A 26,592-nucleotide genomic window follows, 5' to 3' on the forward strand; every position below is an offset into this window, starting at 1 on the left:
GATGGATGGATGGATGGATGGATGGATGGATGGATGGATGGATGGACGGACGGACGGACGGACAGACGGACGGACGAATGGACGGACAGATGGAAGGACAGATGGATGGACAGATGGATAGACAGATAGATAGCTAGATAGATAGATAGATTTCTCAGTTGAACTCCAATCGGTAGCACAGTTAGAGCCTTCCAGTATATTTTATTCTCTTGCATCGGCAAAGAGCAGCCATCCAATTTTGTTGATATAGCTTTTATGTGCGTTTTTTATTTCAGGTCAAGTTGTGGAGAGATTTGGAAATGAGATTGCAGGAGGGGATACAGGAAATAAGATGTTGATGAAGGCGGGTGAAAGGTGTGTGTTTGTGCACGTGTGAGTGTGGCGATGGCCACATGTCAGAGAAGGAGCAGGCATGATAATTTAAAAGGTGGAAGGTGCTTGATGGGAAGTGTCAAAGCGGGCGCTCTCGAACGTTGCCACAAACACAAAACACCTGACGCAAATAGACTGTTGGAGTTGAAGAATGGGAGAGATAATGTGGCAGGGTGCAAATGATGGCGGTGGCCACGTTAATTAAAAAGCAAGAGGGAGTAAACAACAGGGCCACAAAGATGTTCAATAAAGACAGAGTGAACGGCATAAGCACCTTTTACCCTGCCTGTAAAAGCCACCAATTTTCTGCTGTGCGCTTTGCTGGGTTACGTGCGAAAGGCAAAGGCGGATGATTACTCTCTTACGGCTCTGATGCGGCAGTTTTACAGGAGCTCTGTTTCAAAGAGGTCACATGTATTATCCAGTATTGTCCCACCGATTGTAAAAACGTCAAAACCATTTGGTGATGGGAACCACTCATGACAGCGCTACGTCATTCTCTCTTTCTCAACATTGTCACAAATTCTGCCCATTTTTGTTTTTCAATCTAAAAAATAAAACACTCCGACGCATCTACTTGCCCGCCAGGCCACTCCCCCCCCTCGCGTTTAACCAGCTGATCGCCTCTCCGCACTATTAAGCAATAAGCACTTAGCCATGAAGACTCGCCGCTTAGTACTTCTCTTGAATCAACATCTTTCATTGCGAACTCAATGATGTGTACACACGGCTTGAGGTTGTTTGCACAGCTTTAAATTTATTGTGCAATTGCACCACTGTCTGCCTGCTACTATGCAGCCTAAAATTGACAATCAAGAACGCCCAATAAAAAGCAAAATTATAATTTCTTCATGCTTTTTAAGATGCATGTTACTCCATCGGTCCCTTGGCTACCAATTATTTAGCTTTCCATACCACCACCTACGTGCAGGATCATTTGCCCTGCAATCCTGAATTCACTTCACTTATGTTGAATTTAGCTCAACACTGCTACTGTTTCCTGCCTCGCAGAACAATGTCAAGATTCTTTTTCACTCGTGTACCGAAAATCGGTTCAAATTTGAGATTTTACATCCCATACGATCGTAGGGGCAATTCGTGGCTTTCTCTCAAAGATTATCCTCAGTGATTATCTTGTGGTGTGTGGTGATTATCTTGTGGTGTGGAGTGTTTTTTTTTTTTCTTCCTCAGTCTGCTAAGATAACAGTCACCTATGACAATTGTTAAAGCTGTTCATGAATTTACACAAATCCTTTTGTGTGGTCAATACCGAGTTGGTCTAATTTCCTGGTCATGTCTTACATTATGTTAACCGGTGTCGTGAGATCAATGATGTAAAATTAGTGGTGAAATTGGGATTTTTGCAAGTAGCACTAATCTCCCCCCCCACCCCCACCCCACGCACCCTCAGTGTAAATCGATGCGACCTCTAAGAGACCGACTGGATCTTAATGTGATATTCTGAGTGGACAGCTTTTCTTCAAATGTGCCTTCTAATCACATCACAGATAAATCTTCACAAGTGTGTACGTGCGTGCGTGTGTGTGGGTTAGCGTTCATGTGAGGTGACACACTGCAAGCTGGCAGTTACGAGGTTACAGCAACATTGCTCTTAACTACCGTGCAGAATAAAGGGAAACACACATCACCATGGTGAGATGTTAAATATTCTCAATATTACCTGACGTTGGAGTCACGGGTTGCCTAGCAACCAAAAACAGGTTTGTGGAGTGATTCTGCTGTGGCTGAGCAGGAGGCAGTGAGAAATCACACACACAAAAGGAAAAAATTCCCAAATGAGGGAGAGGTAAGGAGGAGAGATGACCATAATAAAAATGGATGAATTTTTTGTCTGCTGTCCGAAGAAGACACATTTGCCACATTACACTCGTCATCATCTTAATCTGCTCTTCTGTCTGCCATTTAGGTTTCCCTCCTCATACTGCTCTTCACTAATGGGACTTTCTTTGCTCTCCTCATCTAGTTGTCCAGCACATCAAGAGACACAATATTGTGCTGAAGAGGGAGCTGGGAGAGGGGGCCTTTGGCAAAGTCTTCCTGGCCGAATGTTACAACCTGTCGCCTGACCAGGAGAAGATACTGGTGGCTGTCAAGGTAACATCAATGACGTAGAGGAAATTGAATTTAAAACTGGATTGCTTGTCTCATGTTTAATATTCAGACCTGCCAAGCATCCATTGTGTTTATTGTCTCGACTGCGCGGGAATTGAAGAGATCTGCATGTCAAATTAAGCTGGCGATTGAAGCCGACTCCTGGTACACGAATAAAGCCGGTAATGTTGTTATCGACGGGGGAAGTTATTGCAAGCCCGGCAGTATTTTTGCAGCACAACTGCATCCCCGCAGCATGTTTGGGAATATTAAACAGGTTACTGCACTAACTCAGTCATAAAGTCATGATTATAGTGACTGTAGGGGTTGTGTATCCACTACTTCAGGTAAAAGTGATTCTTCATTTTTTCTCTTCGGTTCACTTCCTCACAATTTGTCGCCAGCAATCTGTCGAATTCGAACCTAAGCCGCAGACTTCCGAGTCAAATTGAGCCAGTTTGCCTCCCTGGTAATCCTCATTTATCCGATCATCCGTCTCTCCATCAGGGAAGTGAAACTCAATCTGATTGAGGGAAGATTCTCATTAAGAATACATGACCTGTAAGAGAGCCCACCACGTACAGTTCACATCTTCCACTTCCTCTTCACCTGCACTACCTTCACTTCTTCACTCATTATAACATATTTTTGCTTTTTGACAGCAGTACCCTACAGTGCTGCATTAATCTTATGCACCATAATTCAGAACTGTTTGTCATTTCAGAAACTATAATTTCCTGTTCCGCCTTCCTTCTTTTGTACGGCCGTAGAGTTGATTTCATTTTTATTACGAACATGCAGTCTTTAAAACATAAGAGAACAAATATAATGATTTCCAAAAGAAAAACGCACGTACTGCCAGTACAAAAGGGACCTTACAGTAATAAAGAGTAAAATATCATAAAATAATATAAAATAGATAAATAGATAATAAAATATTAAAACATATGTATAAATATATAAAAAATAAAATAGAAAAATAAATAGAAAAATAAAAATAAATAAATAAACCCCAAATGCGCATGCATGAAATAAACTGAGGAAAAAGATCTAGGCTTGTACACTTGTACTTAATGTGTGTTTCACTAACATGCATTCATCATTAAATAATAAGTCAGTCCATTGATTAGACTCCACTGAGATTTTTCTTCCAATTAGTTAATGTAGCATGTTTTCACTTTCTCTCCTTCCTCCTGCCTCTGCTGGGATGTTGTGAGTTCCTCCTCCTTTCCTCCTCTTCCTCCTCCTCCTCCTCCTCCTCCTCCCTTTTTGCTGCATCTACCATTAAACAAGTCAGAAATAGATGAAGCGACTTTAACCAGCCGTTCTTACGGTGGAATGTCAAGTTAGGTGTTTCTACCATCCCTCCTAAAGTCGTGGACAGTGTAAATGAAGTATAATACAGCATTTTTACTAGCTGGAGGGCAATTATTTACTCAACTGCAGAGGGTGCTAAGTGTCTATTAAGGGGTAAGTCATTACTAGGCAATTAATCACATTCTGGAAGGTCGCTTGAAGCAACGTCACCAGAAAACTAAGTTCTTTTTTTCCTTTCATGGATGACTCACTCATGGATGATTAATAGAGGCACAGTTCGTATTAGAATGGAAGCTACTATTTGAGGAAATGTGTTACTTTACATTATGTGTTCTGGTTATATTCTAATAAGCATTTCGAGGAGCATTTCGAGGAGGCCTCTTTTTTAAGAAAGCCGACATTTTATTATATTTCATCTGCTAATTAGCATTACATTCCGGAAGGTCCTTGAAACAACGTTTTTTTCTTTGTCTTATGATACACCCTGTGACTAAACCGGGCATGGCTTCTATTAGAGGGAAGGTTACTATTGGAGGGGAATGTATTTCTAGATTTTAATGGTGCTGTGTTAATTAGTCTTTAAATCACATAGCGGAAGGTATGTAAACCAATTTTTTTTTCTGTGTGGTCAACACCCCCAGTGATTAATTCGGGGATGGTGTTTGTTAGAGTAAATGCCATACCTGATGATTTATTGAGGCTTGGCTTGTATCAGAGTGGAGACCACTTTTGGAAGGAATAGAATTTTTGAAAAACTTTTATCTGATTTGATGCTAATCATCCACTTAATCTCATTTCCTTGAGGTTGTTATAAGCAACACTTGTTTAATGCCATTTAATTGGGAGCACGGCCTTCCCATGTTTTGGAGGAAAGGCTTTAATTGAGATTTTTTTGTTCATTTACATTTTAACGAGCCATTTACAGTAATCACTTTTTGGACAACCACTCAAAGCAACAATTAGGAACGTCTTAGTTCTTTGCTCCAGGTCCCCCCTGGTTGTGTAGATGTTAAATATAAGTCAAGAGCCGTAAATGTGTTTGTTTATAAAGCTGTCTGATGCAGTTAAAATATTCACGCTAAACGCCAAACTAATCTTCCCAGCAGATAAGAGGCGACCATGCTGATCTGCTTGTGATATGCGGTAGATCGCGTGTAAGTCGGCAAGATAAGCTTACTATTGCGGCGACAGAGACGCAGGTGAAATTGGAAAATTGGTGAGCGGATGAACTGAAGAACATGCTGGAGAGACTATTATGTCTCGTGGCTGACCTGGGAACACCTTGGGAGAGTTTGATCAAATGGCTTTCGGTGCATGCTTAAGATCCTGCCCTTGTGACACGTCCGTAGATTAAGCACAAGAAAATGGATGAATAATAAATTTATGAAGTATAATAGGCTACAGTAATCTAGGACTATTTGCAGCAATAGGTGCCACAAATAATGCAAAAAAAGAGACAAAAAATGGTTTATTGTCTACTCGTTGAAACTGTAAATATGCAACAAACTGTGATCCCATTTGTAACTTAACGTACTTTACCCTTCACAATAAATGGCTTCCAGACTATTTGATTCCAAAATTTAATGTCACAAAGACTTTCCGTAATAACCCGGACTAATCTTAACTCCTGACATGCAAACCATGATGCTTCACATCATTTTGTACCAACTGTTTTGCAGCTTTCCTATTCAGACAGAACTTTGATGCCATCTTGTGGCATGTTAAGTTATTTTAGAACGAAAACAACATACACAAATGGCAAGGTTTTCCAGCTGTGTGATCTTGTTGAGAGGAAATCACATCTTCACATTAACACTAAGTGCATAATCTTTGCATTTGAGATGCAATTTCCCTTCAATAAACACTGGACAGCCCTCATATGCAAAAACTATACATACAACTCTCATTACCCCAACAATGTGTCATGTACGCTACACATACAAAACATTTTGAGCACGTCGCAATAACATACGCAGCGCTTAATGATCCGAGTTAAGGTTTGGACCCATCAATCAGGCACTGGTCCATAACGCGAGGGCGAGTTTGACTTGTACTGTATTATGCTGTATACGAGAAGGTGCCATTGATCACAGGCACTCTTTAACAACATGCAAACACACACACACACACACGCTTCCCATCTGTGGCTCATCAATCAAGAACACTTTCAATAATGCGTCCTTCAACACATGTAAATGTGAGTCGCGACATTCCTCCTAGCCCGAGGATGTTGATTACTTTTATTTGTCGCGGGACCCAAATGCACTGAGTGTGCATGACTTGTATTGTATTCACTGTATTCAGTCCATGGACACTTGGACGGTGCATTCAGGGACTCATCATATTTAATTGCTGTCATCTCATGTAGTCCCTGTTGTAACTGCACTCGTATGTGATTGTCTAGCGTACAAAGACTTATTTCACTTCTCATTTCTCACCGTGATCACATCAGTGGCCGAGCCCTAAAAGATCAGTGAATGTTTCTTCGAAAGGAAATTCATAAAATTGGATTTTTGTATCCCACATTTCTCATCATTGCTCCAGCCTCGTTGGACGGATGAGCCATAGAAATAAACAAGCAAATGCAGGCCGCAAAGCCACACTATTTAATAAATCATGTTTTAAACCTTCATGAATGTTTTATGCTCTCAACGCAAAGCACATTAGCGGTTTCCGAGTTGCCGTTCAAGATTTCGCATCATAAAACGTGAGCTCACTTCAGTTATTAATTAGGAAATCAGTAGGGTGCAATTGGAAAAACCAAAAGGCCGTTATTCCATGAATACATTTAATATTGTGTTTGTTTTATTATGGAACACTGAAGGGTGAAATTGTTGTTTTGAATCAAAATGTAAATTAAAACTTTCATTGTCAAACATTTGTTTTAGGAAACGTGTGTTGCCTAACGCTGAGGCATCCCACAAAAGTGGCCTCTGCTTAATTGTTTGGCTTTGATGTAGTGTTTTGATTTAACTATTGAAAAATCAAGATAAAGTAAATCGCTACATCTCAATGGATTTGAATATCATGAAAAAGTTTATTTATTTCGGTAGTTCAATTGAAACATGGAAACACAGATCAATAATCATTAAACAGGCAATTTTTGATCCAGTTTCTCTATTAAAAATCAATTGATAGTTTCTTCTGTAATATTCTCTTGAGATGATGAATTTGGTTAGCTGTAAGCTATACAGTAATCATAATTATATTCAATTTAATTGCAATTAATTTGAAATTATATTTTCAGTGTAAGCAGTGGGTGTCAGCGAGGACACATTTTGAACTCGGGCACCTGCTAAGACTTTTTTTTTCTTTACATTTTAAGACATATAGATACTGAAATACAATTTAATTGATGAATCAGCTACTTTTGTGTATTAGTATCAGAAATATAAAGCTGGCGACTCCAAATCGCCCCCCCCCCCCCTGCACCACACTTGTTCTAAGGATATTCAACCCCACTTCGACATTTCCCATATACTCTTAATATTGTATTTCCATCTTTTGTACCGAAATAATCTCCATTGTCACGACGGCTCACGTTACAGCCAATAACGGTCTCAGTCAACACTCGATTGGTTGATAACAGGTGGGGGTGGGGTTATGGTCCATCTCATTTTCTGACATCTCAGCATTCCAGCTGCCACGAGGTCATCGTGCCATTTTTTTCCCACCCCCTCGGAGCTGTTCTAGCAACTTGTCCTTGTGCCCCGGACCTAGATTTGTAACGAGAGCTTCTGTTTGTTTCTTTGTGGAAGGGGGTGGGGGGGCATATATATGTATGGCATTTACAGTAGGAAGACTATCTATTATTCATGTAGGGCAACAGCCATTGCCTATATTTTTCTTGCTCGGATACAAGATGCATAAGTAGCCCGTATCATTTTCATTTCCTGTGTCTTGCGTCGTTTTGTTTTTCGCTCGGTCACAAATGCGTGTTATGTAAGCCTGTCTGATAGGAATGATGACTGGTTGGATCCAGTGAAGATGGCAAATATGAGGGTCTGAGCATGCAGACCCTCTTCACATTGCTTCAGCTTAGCATGAATTCTGGTCAGTGAAAAATCCCCCCTCTCCTCCTCCTCCAAAAAAAAAAAGACAAGTAGGTAATTTTTCTTAAAGTGGCCATTTTAGAACATTTGTTTACCTTCAACGCAAACTTGTCATGGCTTTACCAAACGTCTTCTGCTTGACGGAGGTCCCGTTCTGAAGATAATCTAAGGTGCTGCTTGTTGATCAAAATGTATATAACTCCATTCCTGATGCTCTGATTGTCTCTCTATATTCACACTGAGCACAACTCTCAACTATTCATCGCCCCTTGCAGCTGTAATTTTACCTTGTAATCAATCCTTGCTTGGTCTAATTCACCGTAACTCACTTTTACAAGGCAGGGCAATTTTTTTTTCCCCCATTCGGCAGACATGACTAATTGATCTTTGTAGTGTGCCTTAATGTTTTTCCATTTGTCAGTTTAATAAAATGTCACCGTGTGTGTGTGTTTCTGTACGTGTAAGACTCTTAAAGAGGCCAGCGAAAACGCCCGCAAGGACTTCCATCGCGAGGCCGAGCTGCTGACCAACCTCCAGCACGAGCATATTGTCACTTTCTACGGCGTGTGCGTGGAGAGCGACCCCCTCATCATGGTGTTCGAGTACATGAAACACGGAGACCTCAACAAGTTCCTCAGGCATGGGTCTTTTTTTCTTTCACACTATGCATGGCTTCGTTTACAACGTGATCCCGGAAAATGGTTGCAAGAGAAGATCTGGCATTTTTCCTCCCTGTCCAAAATCAAGCTCTGCCACTTCTGTGTGCACTTGAACATAGCAACACAAAATCCTGCAATCAGATAACAATGCCTCTCCTGCAAATTGGATGCTTTTATAGCAGAAAAGATGGGAACAACTCCAAAGTTCTCTTTTTACTTTCCCATCCTGTATGGCGTGTGTCCTAAAAATTGTGTCCAGATAAGTATGAGCAACATCAAGGACAGAACAAAGCTAACAGGCCTCTTCCATTTAGGGCTCACGGTCCAGATGCAGTCCTGATGGCAGAAGGCCAGACCACCAGACCAGTGGAGCTGACTCAGTCGCAGATGCTGCACATCGCCCAGCAAATAGCGTCCGGAATGGTCTACTTGGCATCACAGCACTTTGTGCACCGTGACCTGGCCACCAGGTTTGTCACATAGCACACGAAATGTATCATGCCCATAACAATGCGCACCAGGGTTGTTTGATTCCAAGAAGAGCAAAATAGAGTGAATTCACTTAAAAACCCCAAATTCACTCAGAACTTATTTCAATGTCTCTTCAAGCCTCTAATTTCAAAAAATCCGTTAAGTGCAATAATTGCATTATAATTACATTTTTGCCCAAGCATTGCCAGGAAGGAAGCCATGTTTGAAATTAGAAGAACAGTGAAATTAACCGGCCTTTCTTTCCGTGGAATTCTTGCATTGCAAAGTATTCTGATGGGAATAAATTACTACCACACAAAAAGATGACTTTATCTGCCCCTATAATATGTTCCGTGTGTGGCTGTTTTCAGAATTTCAAAGTGGTTGCTATAAACAATCAATAAAATGCAGCTCAGTCTGCAGTTGAACCAAATGTAAAAGTTACCGCTGAAACTCCCAAGCATCTAATCGATACCTGACGATCATTCACGCGGCGTTTCTCAGCTGACGTGTTTTGTCTGCCGTCCAACAGGAACTGCCTGGTGGGCGAAAACTTGCTGGTGAAGATCGGAGACTTTGGCATGTCCAGAGATGTCTACAGCACTGACTACTACAGGGTAGGTGTATGTGTCCAACTTTATTGCTTTTTCACTTTTCGGATCAAATCCTCCCTCCCTGATGCATGAGGCCCACTTTACTCCCCCAACCTGCATGGGCATGACTAATTGACTCTACTGCAGGTAAATGAAGACACTGTTTGAGTGCAGCCACAACATGACAATAATGCTATGATATTGGAAAGAGGTAAAAAAAAATCATGGGTAATTGATATTTCCTCTTAAAAATGTTTGTAGTTATTCATATTTCAAACCATAAATGTATCATAGAATAAACTAACTCCTCACACACTACTGTGATTTCAATTTCGTTTGATGCGTATATGAATGTTGCCTCAGAAAAACCCAAATGATTGAGATTTTCCATGAATGAAGGATTTTTTTTTTTTTAGACAACAGGTCACAAATGTCAAGCCATAATATGCGGAGGTCAAAAATAGATTTAATATTCTGCTTGTAGATGTTGGGGTAGCTGTTTCCAATGTCCTCAAATTTTAGCCTTTGCTCTAATAAAGTCCATACTCTAATTAACAGCAATTACAGTGGAAGAATTGGACAAATAATGACAATGTTCACTCAATTAGCAGACATGTAGACAATTTAACTAATTCAAACCGAGGCATTTGAATGTTTGACATTACGTAATGTGCTGAAATAAACATGCCATTGACAACAGGCAACCCGGATACACAGTTGACACAGTCAGCTCATGTGGAAAATTCCCTTTTAAATGCTCCAATTAACGTGCAATCTGATTATTGCACAGAATGGAAGGTGATCTGCAAATATAAAGATTCCCCTCTGGCTTTCTTTTGCACACTGTGACGGCAAACTACCATTCGCCACAGATCTCCCCGTCCCCACCTCCCCCTGTTCCACTACTCCCCTCACATCCCCTCTTCTCTTCAATAGAGTTAAGTGTGCTGAGGCTGTCGCCATGGCAACGCACAAAGGCAGCACCGGTGAGCCACTGAGTTGTATCCAACGTTTTCTCGGGAAGAAAAGTAATCAGGGAACTTGTGTTTAGTATGCTTGGAGCGGCGCTGGGGATGGAGGAGGAAAGTGGTACGGGTGTGTGTGTGTGTGGGTCTGTGTGTGTGCGTGTGTATAATGTCAGCGGCAAGTGAGAGCAAAGTGCTGGACACCAGAGGGGATGAAAACAAGAAACAAATAAATATACACCAGCTGAGAACGCAGCAGTCAGTGATGGTAGAATAAAGAAGCAGACAGGCAACAGCCGGAGAGAAATAAAACAAAACATAGCCAAAAATGAATACATCTATGACACTAGATGACACAAAGGATGGGGAAGCGAGAAGAGATGCAAAAATGTAGTGGTGGTTTTGCCATGCAGGGGAGTCAGTGAGATGCCATGTGTGTGTGTGCATGTAGGTGGGTAAGCGTGTTCAGTCATGCTCTTACGTCAGACAGAAGCCAAGATGAGTCATAAAGGAATCAGCCCCCTACCTCTGTGAGTGTGTGTGTGTGCATGCACATATGCGTGGATTTGGGAGGAAAATAGAAGCAAAGGCGTAGGACTGACGAGGTTGTTTTGACGTCACAGCATCCGCTTACACAAAAAAAGCTGGCAGACGCTTTGGATGCCTCCATCCTCTGCTTTATTCGTGGGCTCCCATTACTAACCTTTTTTTTCTTCCAGCCACATGTCTCTCTGTGCAGATCAAGAACTTTTATTTGATTTTTTTTTGTTGGTGGTTTTGAGGTATTCTTAAGAAGGCTTTAGGTACTGTCCTTTTATAAACAACAACATTTGGGGGATTTGCAGTCACCTTATATTAACCTTCACAATTTTGGGGGGATATATTTTCAATTTAATTAAACCAGAACAATTTTTGGGGCTATATGGTGATCATGATTACTTCTAATTTAACTCTGAAAAATATGGGGTATTTCAAGCGTCTTCTTTCAACCAGCCAAACTTTGGTAGTCTTGCAGCATTTAGGCTGGTTTCATTTAATATGCACACGTTTGGGCGTGTAACAATAGTAATTGAACTCTGGTTTGAAACCCTGACCCTAGTTTTAAACCCTAGTTTGAACCCCTAACCCCTAGTTTGAAACCCTAGTTTGAATCCCTAACCCTAGTTTGAAACCCTGACCCTAGTTTTAAACCCTAGTTGGAAACCCTAACCCTAGTTTGAAACGCTGACCCTAGTTTAAAATTAGTGTGACTTTGGAGGGATTCATTGTGGTCTGTATCTCCTCTTTCTGACGAAGAGCGCACAACACTGTCAGACACATGACACATTAACACCAGGGTGATATGTAAACACATGTTAATGTTTAACAAACATTTTACAAACTAATTGCTGGGTGTTTTATCTACTGTGAGATAATTGTGTGTGGGTAGTTTTTAATTGAGGGATTTACTCTCATTAAAATGGCATTTTTAATCTTCAACTGGCTATTACGTAATTCTTTTTCTCTATGAGTACTCCAGTAAAGAGGAATCACAATATTATAATGAAGTGCATCAGGAGGTATTTTCATCTCATGTGGAAAAGGAAACACATTCGCACAAGCCTTAAAAAAAACAACCAATCACTAGTTTTTGTTTCCATGGAAACACAGAGGACAATTAAAGTTCCTGTGCATCATGGAGTGGGTGGAGTTTATCACCACCCTGTGTCCCACCCACCTCGCATCTTTTTTTTTTTTCTTCTGGCCTAGTTGCCATAGATACGCCAGCCTCTAGGTGGTCAAGACTGCGTGACAAAAATCTACGCTGCTGTTCTTGACCCCTCCCTTTTATTTTAGTCATGCCTGGAACATTAGGCGGCCGTCAGGCTGTGAAGATGCATATTCATGAAGCTGGGAGAGAGGCAGACGGGAAGGCGACGAGAGAGGAGGGAGGGAGAGGACAAGGGAGCGAGAGACACGAACATCAAAAATAAGAGGGCTCTTAATGGATGCATAGATTGATACGATGTAGATGTAACAGCAAAGATGGATGGATAGATGGATGGATGGATGGATGGATGGATGGATGGATGGATGGATGGATGGATGGATGGATGGATGGATGGATGGATGGATGGATGGATGGATGGATGGATGGATGGATGGATGGATGGATGGATGGATGGATGGATGGATGGATGGATGGATGGATGGATGGATGGATGGATGGATGGATGGATGGATGGATGGATGGATGGAGAACAGAAGAGATGAATATATAGCTAGATAGTGAACAACAGAGAGATAGTGGGGGTTTAATGCAAGGCCCAAATATTTCGTATATCAGTTTGTCTCAGGCCTTGGCCCAGTTCACATTCGGTACAGGGCACACCATCTAACAAAAAGAAAATGTTACAAATGCACTAAAAGTAATGACAATTTAATTTCAATTTACTCATAATTGTTCTGACTCAGTGTGTCATCCGGGCCTGTTTAATCAAACACAAATTAGATATTAGACTCGGAGGGAGCCGTGTTTTAATTGAATGAATGAAAGTTTAAATCACCAGGTGGAAGAGCATTTTTTGTTACTATAGTGGTAGACAGATGAAGAAAGATTCAATATTTGTAGTCATCAAATCGTAATTACTTGACATAATAAGGGAAATTGTGCTATAATTTTCCCAAGCAATAAGGTGCTGTGGCGCAGTCGTCCGGAATCATTCCAATAAGGGAAACAATGCAAAATAGAAAACTGATTTTCTTTCTGTGTGTAGACACAAAAATTGCTATCAGTAAATTCTCCAGGAAATGAAAGAATAAACCGAATCCGGTGCGTTTACAATAATAGTAGATATTTATTCAAAAATAGTACGTCTTCTTGTTAGGAGGAGAACAACTCAGACGAATGCAACAGTAACAGTTTGAATAGGCTGAAAGATTATTCTGTCAAAACATCAATGCATTTGTTAGTTTGTTTTTGTATGTTGATACGTTTAGAAGCAATTGGCTAGCCATGATAGCTGTTACTAATCAGTTGCGCGTGTTCAACTTTATGCCCCCCGTTATGTCCGGCAACTCGATACAACTCTGTATACACCATACCACGTCCCCCTAGCAAAAACTCCCAAAATGGAAGAATTGTCCCGCCCCTACTGCATTCAGAATGTATTTTGTCATCCGAATAGTTTCCCATTTCAAACACTTAAGATGAGTCTCACACACACACATAATAAAATGCAGCGTGTCTGTGGATCCTGATTTGATTTTCCATAATTAAGGCTTAATTAAGTCTTTATTATCCTTCAAAATGAGCCTTAATCCCTAAATCCGCCCCTCTAAAATGCTACAGACACAGTAAACAACATTGCTATAGTTGACAAATTAGATTCATTAAATTATTTTAATTAGTGTTTTGCATTATAGTATAAAGGAAGGAGAAGAAGTGCCAGCAAGCACTAAGAGAAGAGGGGCTCTTGGCTGTCCGTTTTGTTTACCATTCTTTATTTCCTTGTTTACCTTTGGCGACAGTAAAACCATATTTCACCATTTTCCAACTGCCTCTCAAATGAGAAAAATAAATAAATCAGGATGCACACATGCCTTAGAAAAAGACCAAAAGATTTGTCCTTTAGGCGGCACACGTCATCGTTACTGTCTTCCATCACTTGGGAATTTCCTGATAATGTATGAGGCATTAAAAATACTGGACCAATTAAAATACTGGATCGGCACCAAGGCATAATGGTTTCTTCCTTGCTCCGTGCCACGCCCCTCCCCGAAGTTGACTGGAAATTCAGTTCAGTCCATTGTAATGCTGCTGGTAACATACAAACAAACATCGAAACCAAACGCAGGCGTAATAAACAATAAAACCAGGTGGCCGAGCACTTGAGCTATTAATATTTCAGATCTTCAGGGAAGACGATCATCCATGATGAATAAAACAAAACGTCTAATGGGTTCATAAGTTCATACACATAAGTGACTAAATGATGTTTGAGAACAAGAGTAAGAGAATAAATGCAGCAGGTTTGTGCTTGACTATGAAACATATTCCGATGATTTCCCAAGATAAAAAAAATACTGACTGCTAAAGTAAACCAACAAGCGGAGAAGCATAATAAAAAGCTCCACATTAAGATTAGAGGGAGAAAAAAAAAGCTTACTTGATAAGAGAAGAAGAAAGGTTTGCTTGTGAAGACTTAGCTCTTCAGAGATGGAGGCAGAACCTGATGGCTATCTATGTGACCGTCCACATTTTATGACGCCATTAAATAAGCCGCTGACTAGCACAGAAACGGGCCAAGTGCGGCGCGCAGGCCATTAATAACGGACATAAAGCTTGGAAAATGGACTGTCCTATCGGCGGTGCGCGACGGAGCGAGAATCGCCGGTGAGATTCATGCTCGCCGGGAGCAATGGAGGAGACGCCTGATATGAGACGAGGTTTAATTCGCTTTTGGGCACGTTGAAGGAGAAGGAAGACTCGAGATGCCTCATCATATCGTGCAGCCTAAAATAAATAAGCTGTTTAATGTCTGTCCTGTCTCTGTGGATCAGTTAAATCATACATTGACAGCAAAATGGCAACGAGACAATGTGTTGTTGGGAAGGCAAAGGAGACAGACTCAAAACCATCTACGCTGTAAAAAGGTGACCCGGAGGGACTCCCGTTCTGAAAATAAACCTATCCGCGCCTTATAATCGTGAAAATACGGTATATGGATTATGATTCTGGAATAATAGACAAACATGCAAATGCTAAAGAGATAATAATCGTGAAGTACGATTAAATTGTCGGTAAGTTTTAATGTGGCTGTGAATGCTTGTTTGTCTAAACGGGCCCTGCGATTGGCTGACCACTAGTCCATGGTGTTCCCCGGTTATCTATTCAGCTGGGCTACACTCCAGTTCACCAGTGACCCTAATGAGGACAAGCGCCAAAGAAAATGGATGAATGGATGGAAGAAAATCAAAGGGACTAACAGAGAAATGTGCATCCTATTCCCAACTTGCTGGAACCTCACCTAAATTTGGTCAATTGCACTCATCTTCATTTACTTGTTGGTTCTGGGATTATTTAACAATTAGTTCCATACAACGGACAAAATTTATATCGTACTGGCGTCCTGTTGCTAACTGTGTGACAGTCACCCCCACAGAACAAAGATGTTCTCCAAAGGCTCGTTTGTGATTAGAGTTTAATGAAAAGAGCAAAAGTCCCTCTGAGTTGATCATTAGTCACTGATTGCTGCTCTTGGCTTGCTGACGCTGCTGTTGGATGTCATCGGTGACAATAAATCATAATTGGATTATTTACTCTGCTAACCCGAGACAACCCAATTAAACTGCTATTGACGCAAATGTTTTGCACACACACACACACATTGCTATCTATCATTTTGAATATTTCAGGGTGAGTTCAACTGGCCTATTATTACCTGCATGTGTCGTACACTCGGTTCATTAAAATGTGCTTTTATTGTCGATCATTTACTCAAAACATTGCGTTCATCATAAGCATTGGTGACACTCGATTCATTAAACCTGATAGTTTAGTTTTAGTGCGGTGTGTGTCTTAGCAGAAATATGCGTTTTAAAGGACGGTTCTGCAATAAATGGGGATAGCCCACTAAATTTGACATCAATAAACATTTTTGAATTTTTAATTGGTTCTTTTGGCTATTTAGTTTTATCAGGACACGCAAGAGGACACAGAGAATCCAATTATAGTTGAGTCACAAATCATCAAAATATGGAGATGCAGGAGAAACATGCAAATTTACATCGCTCAGAAATTGTCGAGTTTAAACGCGATACTTAGGCTTTTGTACAGTTTCTTACTAAATGCTAAATGTTTAGAAGTTCACATGTACAATTTCCTACATTTATTTTCTGTGATTACTTTCTGAGCTCACACAGAATCACTTAATGCTAATGATGCATTTTAAACAATGTTTTCTGATTTGTAGAATATTCTACTACATTTTTGCAAGAACATTTTAAGCCTCCACAAGCTCATCTAAATTAGTAAAGTACAATACATTTTATTTCAAACATAGAAACAATTTCGAGCTGCCGCATCCCATAATTCAACATGGTTTCAAATGCATACCACACTATGCAAAAAAATGCATAAACGGGAATTTTTACTTTTGTGAATGAGTCTGGAACATAATGGCTTTTTTAAATATTAATTTGAATATTAATTCAATAGTTTTCAAGTTCGGAGCCTTACTAAAAGGTTTTTGAGTTTTGGTTGATTGAGTGATTGATTGATTGATTGAACATTTATTGATTCTCGGGGGTGGAGAAATTCAGGCCCCAGCAGTATCCATACAACAGAGCGGGTATACAAAATTCGGTGCAAGGTTTGCAATAATTATGAAGACCATCAAATTCCACTTACTTAAAAGTGTCAATAAGCACTTTGAAGGAGTGAAACATTTTGCAGTCTTGTTGAAAAAGCACTCATCCAGTTGATAGATTCACATTCAAATTGATGTCTGTGCAAATTTTAGTTGCCATCTCTCTCAATCTGTATATTATTTCCTCTGCAACTCATCCGTGCTTTTCCTTCCCCTCCGCCTGTGTGTGCGCTCCCTCAGGTGGGAGGTCACACCATGTTGCCAATCCGCTGGATGCCCCCCGAGAGCATCATGTACAGGAAGTTCACCACGGAGAGTGATGTTTGGAGTCTGGGTGTGGTCCTCTGGGAGATCTTCACCTACGGCAAACAACCGTGGTACCAGCTCTCCAATAATGAGGTACAGTGCACCATGTCATCATACTCTGGACAGAATTGAATAGGAATTTAAATCAAAGGTAATGAAGTAAGTAATTAGTCCACAGTGGACACATTTTGAAAATAATATGCCCTAACTAAACCCCGACAGCATTGATATGTGAAAAAATGTTCTTCCGTTATCTTGGTTAAGCTCACTGGTGCACTTCTGCCACCCTTTCTGGAATTAATTCAGTTCTGAAACAGATTTTGTGCTCATTTCCATAAATCATTGGGGTTTAGTTAAATGAGGGACAAGCATTTTTGTAAAAAGAAATAACATCAGAAGCACTTGTTGGTTTACCTTGGGCACACATAGTCCAATATAGACGCAACAGCAGTGTTTCTGTCCAATTTGTATTTATTTGTTGTCAGAATAGTTTGATCAACACAGGCAAATGTGTATGCGGATGTAATAATTGTGGTTTTATCAAATGTTCTACTCGGTTTTGTTAGCGTTTGTTGTCTTGTCCACACAGGGTTGTCTGTTTTTATTTTTAAGTTGAAAATGCTCTGCTCTCAGAAATAGCCCATTTGAAGGTATAATAGTAATATTTTTGTAATTTCCTACTCATTCTACTTCTATGTAAGAATTCGTCGATAAGCCCACTGAGCAAGTAATAGTCATTAAGTATTTTTATTAGCTTGTACACTCATGTTAATCGTTTAGTTTGAACTTAATAAGAGTAAGTTGTGCACTTAATATATGCTAATATATTTGTAGTGGGATTAGCTCACACGGGCTTCTCCCTCTCTCTCTTTCCATCACTTTTTCCATGTCGCTCTCTCTTGCGCACACCCGAAAAAAATAATCCAATCTAAATGTAATAACAGTGCTTTTGTAGAATTGCCTCCTTCTTTTTTGGATTAATTTGCTGTCCTTGCGGTAACCATTTGACTTGGAAAGGGCTTTCAAAGATGACATCCCAAAAGCTCACATGCTCAGTTTATGACCACACATTAAGAGTCTTTTGAATATTTCATAAGCCATACAAATCTCCTTTTTCTTGGGTTTTGACCCAGTTTCGGGGAAAGACTGCCATCTTGAGCCCTTTGGCTTAGCCTTCAACATTTCTGACCTCTCAAGTCATTTCCCTGCCCCTCCAAGTCACTCTGGTTACATCCATGTTTGACCTTTCGGCCTCCACCTTCCCTTTTGCATCCATCCTTTCAACTCTTAACCCGTAAGGGATCTGCACAGGAAATGATGCGATTGTGTGGAGGTATCGAAATTTTTGTTTGCCACAATGGTCAATTGGCGACATGGGTCACATCATCTGAGAAAGTAACAGTAGACTTGCACTTCACACACACACACGCACGCACACATCTAATGCATGTAATGTAATGCATTTCTTGAATTACACAGTGTAGCTGTACCAAATGAGGTGTCGGATTTCAAAGCATCTTTGAAGATTTTTTTTTTTTATCTCGAAACGGCGCTGAGAAGCGACGTCGGATCCGTGTGCTTGTCAGTTCCGATTGCGCCCGACTTCATCACTCGGGTTAATAATTCATGGATGCTGACATATTTTTACGGCGTTCCCGTGCCGCGAGGTGAAGCTTAAGCTTCATCACCTTCAGCGAATGTTCACCCCCCATATTTGTCCCCGCCCCTCGCTCTCCCTAGGTGATCGAGTGCATCACCCAGGGCAGGGTGCTGCAGCGCCCTCGAACCTGCCCCAAAGAGGTATACGATCTTATGCTGGGCTGCTGGCAGAGGGAGCCTCACATGAGACTCAACATTAAGGAGATTCACGGCCTGCTCCTCAACCTGGCCAAAGCCTCGCCCGTCTACTTGGATATACTGGGATGAACGTGGAGGAGAGCGCAAGATGTCGCTGTATAGGATGTGAAAAGGACTTTTAAAGGCAATCAAAAAAAAAGAATAATCCGCCAAACACCTCCTTCCCCTTTTCCCTTCTCATCTTTCCTGAAAAAAAGGGAAAAGCTCCTTTTGGCTGGACTCATTTCAACAGAGAATGCTTCTTGGAGCTTTTTCATGTAAATATGAGACTGTATGAAGGTTGCTTTTTTTGTTTGGGGGAGGATTTGGCTCCATGCGATTTTGAGCCCAAATTGTTACCAACCCCTCACCATTAGCCCCTCTACAAACACACACATACACACATACACACACACATACACATGCACTAAAGTAGTGTTAGTTAAATGTCAGCTCACAAGAAAAGGGAAAGAAATTACAGCAAATTCGCTTGGTCAAATATTGGCAAAGTAACTATAATTTATTTATTGAATTTTATTAATATACAAAAACTGTTAATATTTTAAATTGTATATTTTTATGCATTTTATTTATATTAAATTACTCAATTAATTAGCTCCTCATATTAAATATTTAAATAAACAAACGAGCAAACACTGGTCAACATCAGGTTTTGGAAATATTTTCATTTTTTTGTTAAATTTGATCTATAAAAGCTTACACAATACAGATTTTACCATGCACCGTAATAATAAATAATTCCACCAACTCTTAATTCATAGATATTAAATAAAATATTTAATAAAATCTGATGCACTACAGAAAAAAAATGAGGGCAATTTCAGAATCAACTAAAAATAGAATTATCCAGAAATTTTTATTTGTATCTCCAATGAATAAAATTGTTGACCAGAGTAATTATTAGGGATGAACACGCAAACAATCTATTAAGTCAATTAGTGTCATTTATTTAATTAAATGTAATATTTACATTTAAATATTTTAATAGCTTAGTCCACATTTTTAATATATTTGATTTTCATTTATTTCATCTTGTTTTTTCTTTTTCTTGAAGTTATATTAATGAGTCAGAAGTTCTTGAAGGAATGAATGACACTGAAATATTTATTCAAGACAAATTATATGCAAAAATACAACCCTGAGCCCTGGGGCTCGGAGCTAAACCACTTTGGATGTCTTGATGAAATAACAGTGTGAGAGCAATCAAGTAACTAAAAAAAAAAAAAAAAACGGAGGCGGTGCAAATGTAGCAATGTGCTATATTCACTGGGCCAAGGAACCTCACTCCCTTCATTTTCTATCACTCTACACCCTTAAAAATGCTGCGCGTAAAAAACAACCTAATTCTGGTTAAAAAATGGACTGACCCAAGAAGTTAGGTCAAAACAACCTATTTTTTGTACAAAACAACCCAGTGTTGCAAAAAAAAAAAAAAAAACCCAAGGTTGAGTTAAATTTCCTTGGTCGGTCCAATTTTTAACCCGGCAGTTTTCAAGGTGTACAATCTAGTTCATACAGTCTTATAATATTTATCTGGATTTTCTTTTAAGCAAACAAAACATCCCACATCACTGCAGTTCTTGTTTCCAGTCTTTATGTTAGGCTTGAATAGAATAGAAGGATTTATGATGGCCATTCCCAATTGTCAATTTTTTTTTTTAAAACATGACTTAACCGTTGGGACTGCTGTGCAACGTTGAGTCATTAGACTTTTTTAATAGGAGGTAACATGATGAACCCCCCCCACACACACACACACACACACACACACACACATACTTTAAAAAGTAACAGATGCTTCACTTGTGCTGGTGTCGGGGGTCGATTGATTGACGCGGCCACGGCTGCACCACGTTCATGGCTATTAGAGTCAACCTGGTCCTTGCAGATGGGGGAAGCTTGAAGTTTTAGATCAGGAGTTGGAAACCAATTCTAAATACCAAGTCTTGGAAGAGTAGTTCCTAATATGCAAAAAAATACACATTATGTATTTCCATTAAACACATGAATGTAGCCAATTAAAAATGTTGTAACTTAAAAAGTGAGCAAACACCAAGTGAAATCTGCGGCTCAGAGCGAAACCTTTTACTGCTGATATTCTCCCTTTAAATTTGTTCTTGTTGACATGTCAAGTTGCTCAGACTTATCTTACCAAGCAAAGTATGGGCTGACTCCGCGAGCCAGTGAAATTCACTTTTCATCCATTTGTATTTTTTTTTTCTTTTTACAAACTTCAAAATGTACCACAGTTCCACTATTTCATGTTTTGTTTTTTTATATATATCTCTAAGGCAGCCCATATAGCAGAAAAGGCCTATTCATTGCAGCCTCTATTGCCATCATAACTATATGTACTAGATGAACTTTTTTTTTTTTATGTTTTAGTTTCCAACAACGCTTCCCCTCCCCTTCTCTAATTGTGGGGGTCAGATAGGTAGCAGGTGCGGTTCTTCTGGTCAACCCATATTAAATGCTTAGGCCTCTTAGCACTCAGACATGCTTCAAAACCGTGAGTGCGTGTGTTAGACAAACTGTTTACCTTCTCCTGATGTCCCTCCATTTTTACACACACACACACACACACACACTCGCTGAAAGACACTCACGCCAGTCCGAGGAGGAAATTGAATTGTGCATGTTTTATTATTTGAGCGCTGCAGTCCTCTGTAATGGTGTAATGTATATTTCATTACGGGGCCTAATGGGCTCCATTAGCGCAGGGCCTCCTCGCAGACATTCAAGACTTATTGTTTTATGGCACAAGGGGAAAGGGGGGAAAAGGACAACGGAGAGGGATGAGGAGATGTGCTGGAGCGATGGAGAGAGTAGTCAAGGGGTTGGGAGGAAAAGGTCGAAGGCATGACGGTAGAGTGGAGGAGTGAGGGTGGGGTGTCGCTGCGGGAGTGAGCATCCATCATTTAGTAACACACGACACACTCGGCGTGGGCAAAGGATTTATTATTTTGCCTTTCTTGCTCAAAAAAATTATAACAATCATCTATTAATAGTCGAAACTGTGAATGCTTCACCGCCTATGATTGTAAAACATCCTTTCAAATTCATCTTACCTTATACCCTTAAAATGGATGGCATGCAGATGATTAGAAAAAAATGCATGTAATGCACATGAGGAGACGACAAACCCAGGCTAAAGCGAGCTCGCTCCTCCCCGACATCCAAAGATCTTTGTCTCTCATTTGAGATGCATCACTTCAACATATTTCCCTGATACTAATTAGTCCTTTGCTATTAGCTGAGGCTTTGGAGTCATCTTGTGACATTATAAAAATGTTACAGAAAAAGCACACCAAAAAATATTATCATTATCATTAGTTGATTAGCATACTTGCACAAGTGAATGTCTTTTTTTTTTTTTTTTTTAACATTGTTGGCCAACATGAGAAAACACATTGGCATTTTTATTGATATTGTAAGAGTACTGTGAGCCAGGCGGGCAATGATTAGTGGGAAAATGTGCATTTATTTATTTATCACATGAAATAATTATTTTATTTACTTGTACAACTAAGATTTCTCATCAATTGAACATTTTCCCTATATATTCCACATGTTATCCAATGACAATATTTTAAATGAATGATTAATCAGAAATAACCCAAATAAAAATAAAAAATGGATTGTGTTGCCCACTCCTGCTCAATACACACAAACACACAAATATGGTCACCTGCATGCTCCAAGCATCACACTGTAAATACAACATGCATGAAAGGATTTTTTTTTTGAAGTCACTATAAAGGGCAAAAAAGCATCACATCATAGCCTCAAGCATTTTGTGTCCAGAGACCTTCATGTAATTATAACAATGATGATCATTATATGATGTGGAATTAGAGGTCTTACTTCATTTAATGACAGCAAGACTTGATGGTATTGATGTGGTTTGTGTACTTGACCTGATGAATTGTTTCACTGGTTTGACTTGTAGTTATACTGAATCTCATCATGCGAATAACCTAACTGCCTTACTGTCTTTAGGTGAGGCAAAAAAAAAAAAGGCAGTTACATTATTAGCATGGTCACAGATGGAATATTACAAAGGCATTTTGTACATTTTGTTTTCCATGGTTGCCTTTTGCAGCCGTAAAACTGATGAAGACTTTCGATGCTTTGAATGCTTTTCAAGGAGTTCAAGTGTTAAAAGATAAACCCCGGCCTATCGTCGCATTAGGACACAACCACTCTGGGCAATAATGCAGAAGGCAGAGTGCATGCTGGATTCAAAAAAAAAAAAATACAATTTTCCCCCTGCCTTCTCCAAAACAAAAGTCAGTTTGTTGCCACTGCTGTATTACTTCAGCCAAGTGTAAAAGTGTGTAGTCCAGAAGTTGTGTTTTGTTTGTTTGTTACCAAGTAAGATTTTGGTATTAATACCTGTGAAAATGTGAGTGGAGGAATTTATTTTCATATTTTTGTCCTTTTGTCAAGTCACAATGGACTGTTCCCCCAGCCCCACAAAGTCCAATTCAGTTCATAATATCTTATACCATTTTCCTCAAACAAAATCATGACTTTATTCCACTTTGCCAGATAATCTGTTATTTAACAAAATGATCAATACAGAAATCCCCAATGTTTTACTTTTCTTTTTATAGTCCAAGTAACATTCTCATCGTCCTCAGCGTTGTTCATCATAGATCAGAAAGTCTGCCAACCAGCAAAATCAGGTTCGGAAAGTAAATAGCCAGGCACAGTTTGGCTTTAACCACGATTTGTTTCTCCTCAACTGGCAGGCATTTGAGTCAATTGAAGTGCCCCATCTGAGAATCAAATTGGTACATTCCCATCTTCTCCCATCCTGCCAACTAACAGGCAAATACAAGTACTGAACACCACAAGGGAATTCTTTTTTTTTTTTGCGTTTTCCCCCTGCAAAAAAAATTGGATGGTTCCAGAAAGTAGCCTGCTAAAAAACAAATCATCACTATGGCCATCCACTATATATTTTTTTTTTTTTTCATGAGAGGAATTTTCTTTTCTTTGTTGGTGGAGGCACAGTGGAACCATTCATCATTAATCTTGGAATAAAGAAACGGCATGGTCCAATCTTGCCCTAAACCAAGAAGTAGCCTGCAAACACACGAATGGACAACTCTTAAATGTGGCACTCCACCATGTTTTTTTTCCCCTTTCACTTTTGTGAACTGTCCAGACTTGGCGGAGGTCTGCGATCTACTGAGTGACAATTGTGGTTTGATTTGTTTTCAATAATCAAAGTGTTTCTACTTGGTGGACAACAGGACTGTGGCGTCATTTTGAGTCAAAACAAACAGAGTAAACTGTATGAACAGAGGGAGTGACAATCAACGACTTTGGACTTTCTCTCTTCAAGTGACCTACTGTACCACAGACTCTTTTCCTCTTCTATGTCTCTGAAAGTGCTTCTTTTTTTGTAAAAGGAAATTCAAAGTGGCAAGTATATGAACAACAACGAAAACAAGTGTATAAATGTGAATAAGCTGCTGAAAGAAACAAAGAGTTGCTCACTGTGTCCGACATTGTGTTGCCATGTCCTTTTTCAATATCTCACCACAACACACGGACATACAAAATGACATGCCGACTATCAGATGTGCTCAAGAGAATTTACCAAGAAGTAGAAAATCACACTCAATATATTAAAAAACTAAAACTAATAAAAAGAGGGCATTAAAAATAAATAAATAAATAAATAAACCAGCTCAACAACTAATTAAATGTAACTAAATTTAAAAAATAAAAGTAACAATTTAACTAATTCTAAAGAAAAATCCCAAACTCCTCTAATCCTGGCGTGCAGCATGGCATAATCGTAACGGACTGAAGTTTACTCCGCAGACACGCGATGATGTTCCTGTGTGTCCTGATCCATATCCCTTAATCACCCTCGTCTTTCACAACCTTTACATGACAGCGTTAGTTAACGGAGCGCAAATACCACAAAGGTCGTGCTTCAGATTACCTTTGAGCTTCAATGCTTCCTGCACAGCAGATGGATGAAACTCTGCTTTGATAAACTACGACAGGGAGCCTTTGGGCTATCAGGGGACGTTCCAGTTTTTATGAAGTCCTCTGAGTGCTGTGCAAAATGTACCAATACATAGCAAGCAAAGATTTTATATACACACACATATATACGTATATAAATTTATATATATGAATGAATGACTGAATGAATGAACAAATGAATGAATGAATCATAGCCATTGTCCATTGTACTACATATCGGCGTGCAGATGTTTGCACAAGCCTGTCGTGCTGCTCCTGATGTGGCACATAGGCATTCACTGATGCACTTGGTGCTAACTATAGCTTGTCGCTGCTTTAATTCCACACTGGTTGTCTCATCCTGGAAGATGGGACAGCTGTGGGGAAGAAAAAGCGTTGATGGCAGGAAGAACACGCACACACACAATGAGGCAAGAGAGTGGGGCAGATGCTTTGTAATGACGCCGGCTACAATTATTCAGTCATCTTGGACAAAGGAACCACACGTGCTTATTAAGGTTTCAACAGGCCCCGCTGCACCTGTGGGACCCATCAGCCACACCACGGGGAGGATGGGTGTGTGTGTGTGTGTGTGTGCGTGCATGCGTGCGTGTGTGTGTGTGTACAAGAGCATAACAATGAATATGTGCTGTTTACATTGTGTTCCCTCTGAACATTATTATCACACACAATATAATTTTGTGACTACACACTCAAATGTTCAATGCCAACTTCATTCTCATAAAGTCAGGGCTCTTTTTTTCCCTCTGCCTTATTCGTTGATAAAGAATGCTTTGAAGCTACAAAAAGCAAATGAATACTAAAAAAATAACCCGACTGAAATGTAATATTGTTGCAAACATATGCACAACCTCTTATAATCAGGGATTTGGCTGTGTTCTGAATAAATGAATCAATCAAATCTATGTTAAATGAGAGTCAGCAAACACCTTCCACCATTACAAAGGTCTCATTCTAACTCCAAATTTAATTCAGCTGTTTTGGTACGTTTTTAATATATTATTTTATTCCTGTAAAATGTATTTTTCTCTTGTAATATCTGCATCTCCTCCACCAATGACTTTTATTTGTAAAACAATTAGGCTACTCTCTTCAGTGAATATTCCGATTTCATTTTTTCTACCTTTTGCTTCCCAGTTGGGCATTTTTTCATCATAGTTAGTGTTGCAATGTTTTTTGCAGAATATAACAACGTTCAAGATTAGCATGTTTTCCAGGCTCATAGGAAAAATCAGGGTTCACCTAATAAACATGTCAGCCCAAGATGAATTCATTGGGACAGAAATCTGGCCCGGGGTCAAAGTAAGTTGCTGACCCCTGCATTTGGCGCTTGCAACTTTAGTCCCAAGAGATTTGCAGTTATCACAATGTTCTATATTCCCATTACAAAGTTATTACTACTACTAAGTAAGGCTCTTTATTCAATGATGTTGGATTATTATAATATTAATAACATTGTCACAATGGTATTACAGTATAATTACATGTCAGTATTACAGCTTGACAAAAAAAAAAAAAAAGCTCTCACA

The 26,592-nt window shown here is 39.7% G+C and overlaps 1 protein-coding gene across 4 annotated transcripts in view; it reads left to right on the forward strand.

Moving 5' to 3' along the window:
* The window catches only part of ntrk2a (neurotrophic tyrosine kinase, receptor, type 2a), a 55,169-nt gene extending 30,598 nt beyond the window's left edge, over positions 1-24,571 (forward strand). For 2 of the 4 annotated variants that reach the window (XM_088376158.1, XM_088376160.1), the window contains 6 exons: positions 2,357-2,487; positions 8,319-8,491; positions 8,827-8,982; positions 9,516-9,600; positions 17,132-17,290; positions 18,938-24,571. In XM_088376158.1, the coding sequence (XP_088232284.1) occupies positions 2,357-2,487; positions 8,319-8,491; positions 8,827-8,982; positions 9,516-9,600; positions 17,132-17,290; positions 18,938-19,123 (890 nt within the window). In that variant the 3' untranslated portion in view covers positions 19,124-24,571. Of the gene's footprint in view, positions 1-2,356; positions 2,488-8,318; positions 8,492-8,826; positions 8,983-9,515; positions 9,607-17,131; positions 17,291-18,937 lie in introns of all 4 variants that reach the window. The other 2 variants (XM_088376159.1, XM_088376161.1) reach the window with 1 other exon arrangement.
* Positions 24,572-26,592: the final 2,021 nt, after the last annotated feature.

The sequence above is a fragment of the Syngnathus floridae genome, chromosome 5, assembly GCF_059516105.1.
Source record: "Syngnathus floridae isolate MCC-2025c chromosome 5, RoL_Sflo_1.0, whole genome shotgun sequence".
Taxonomy (NCBI): domain Eukaryota; kingdom Metazoa; phylum Chordata; class Actinopteri; order Syngnathiformes; family Syngnathidae; genus Syngnathus; species Syngnathus floridae.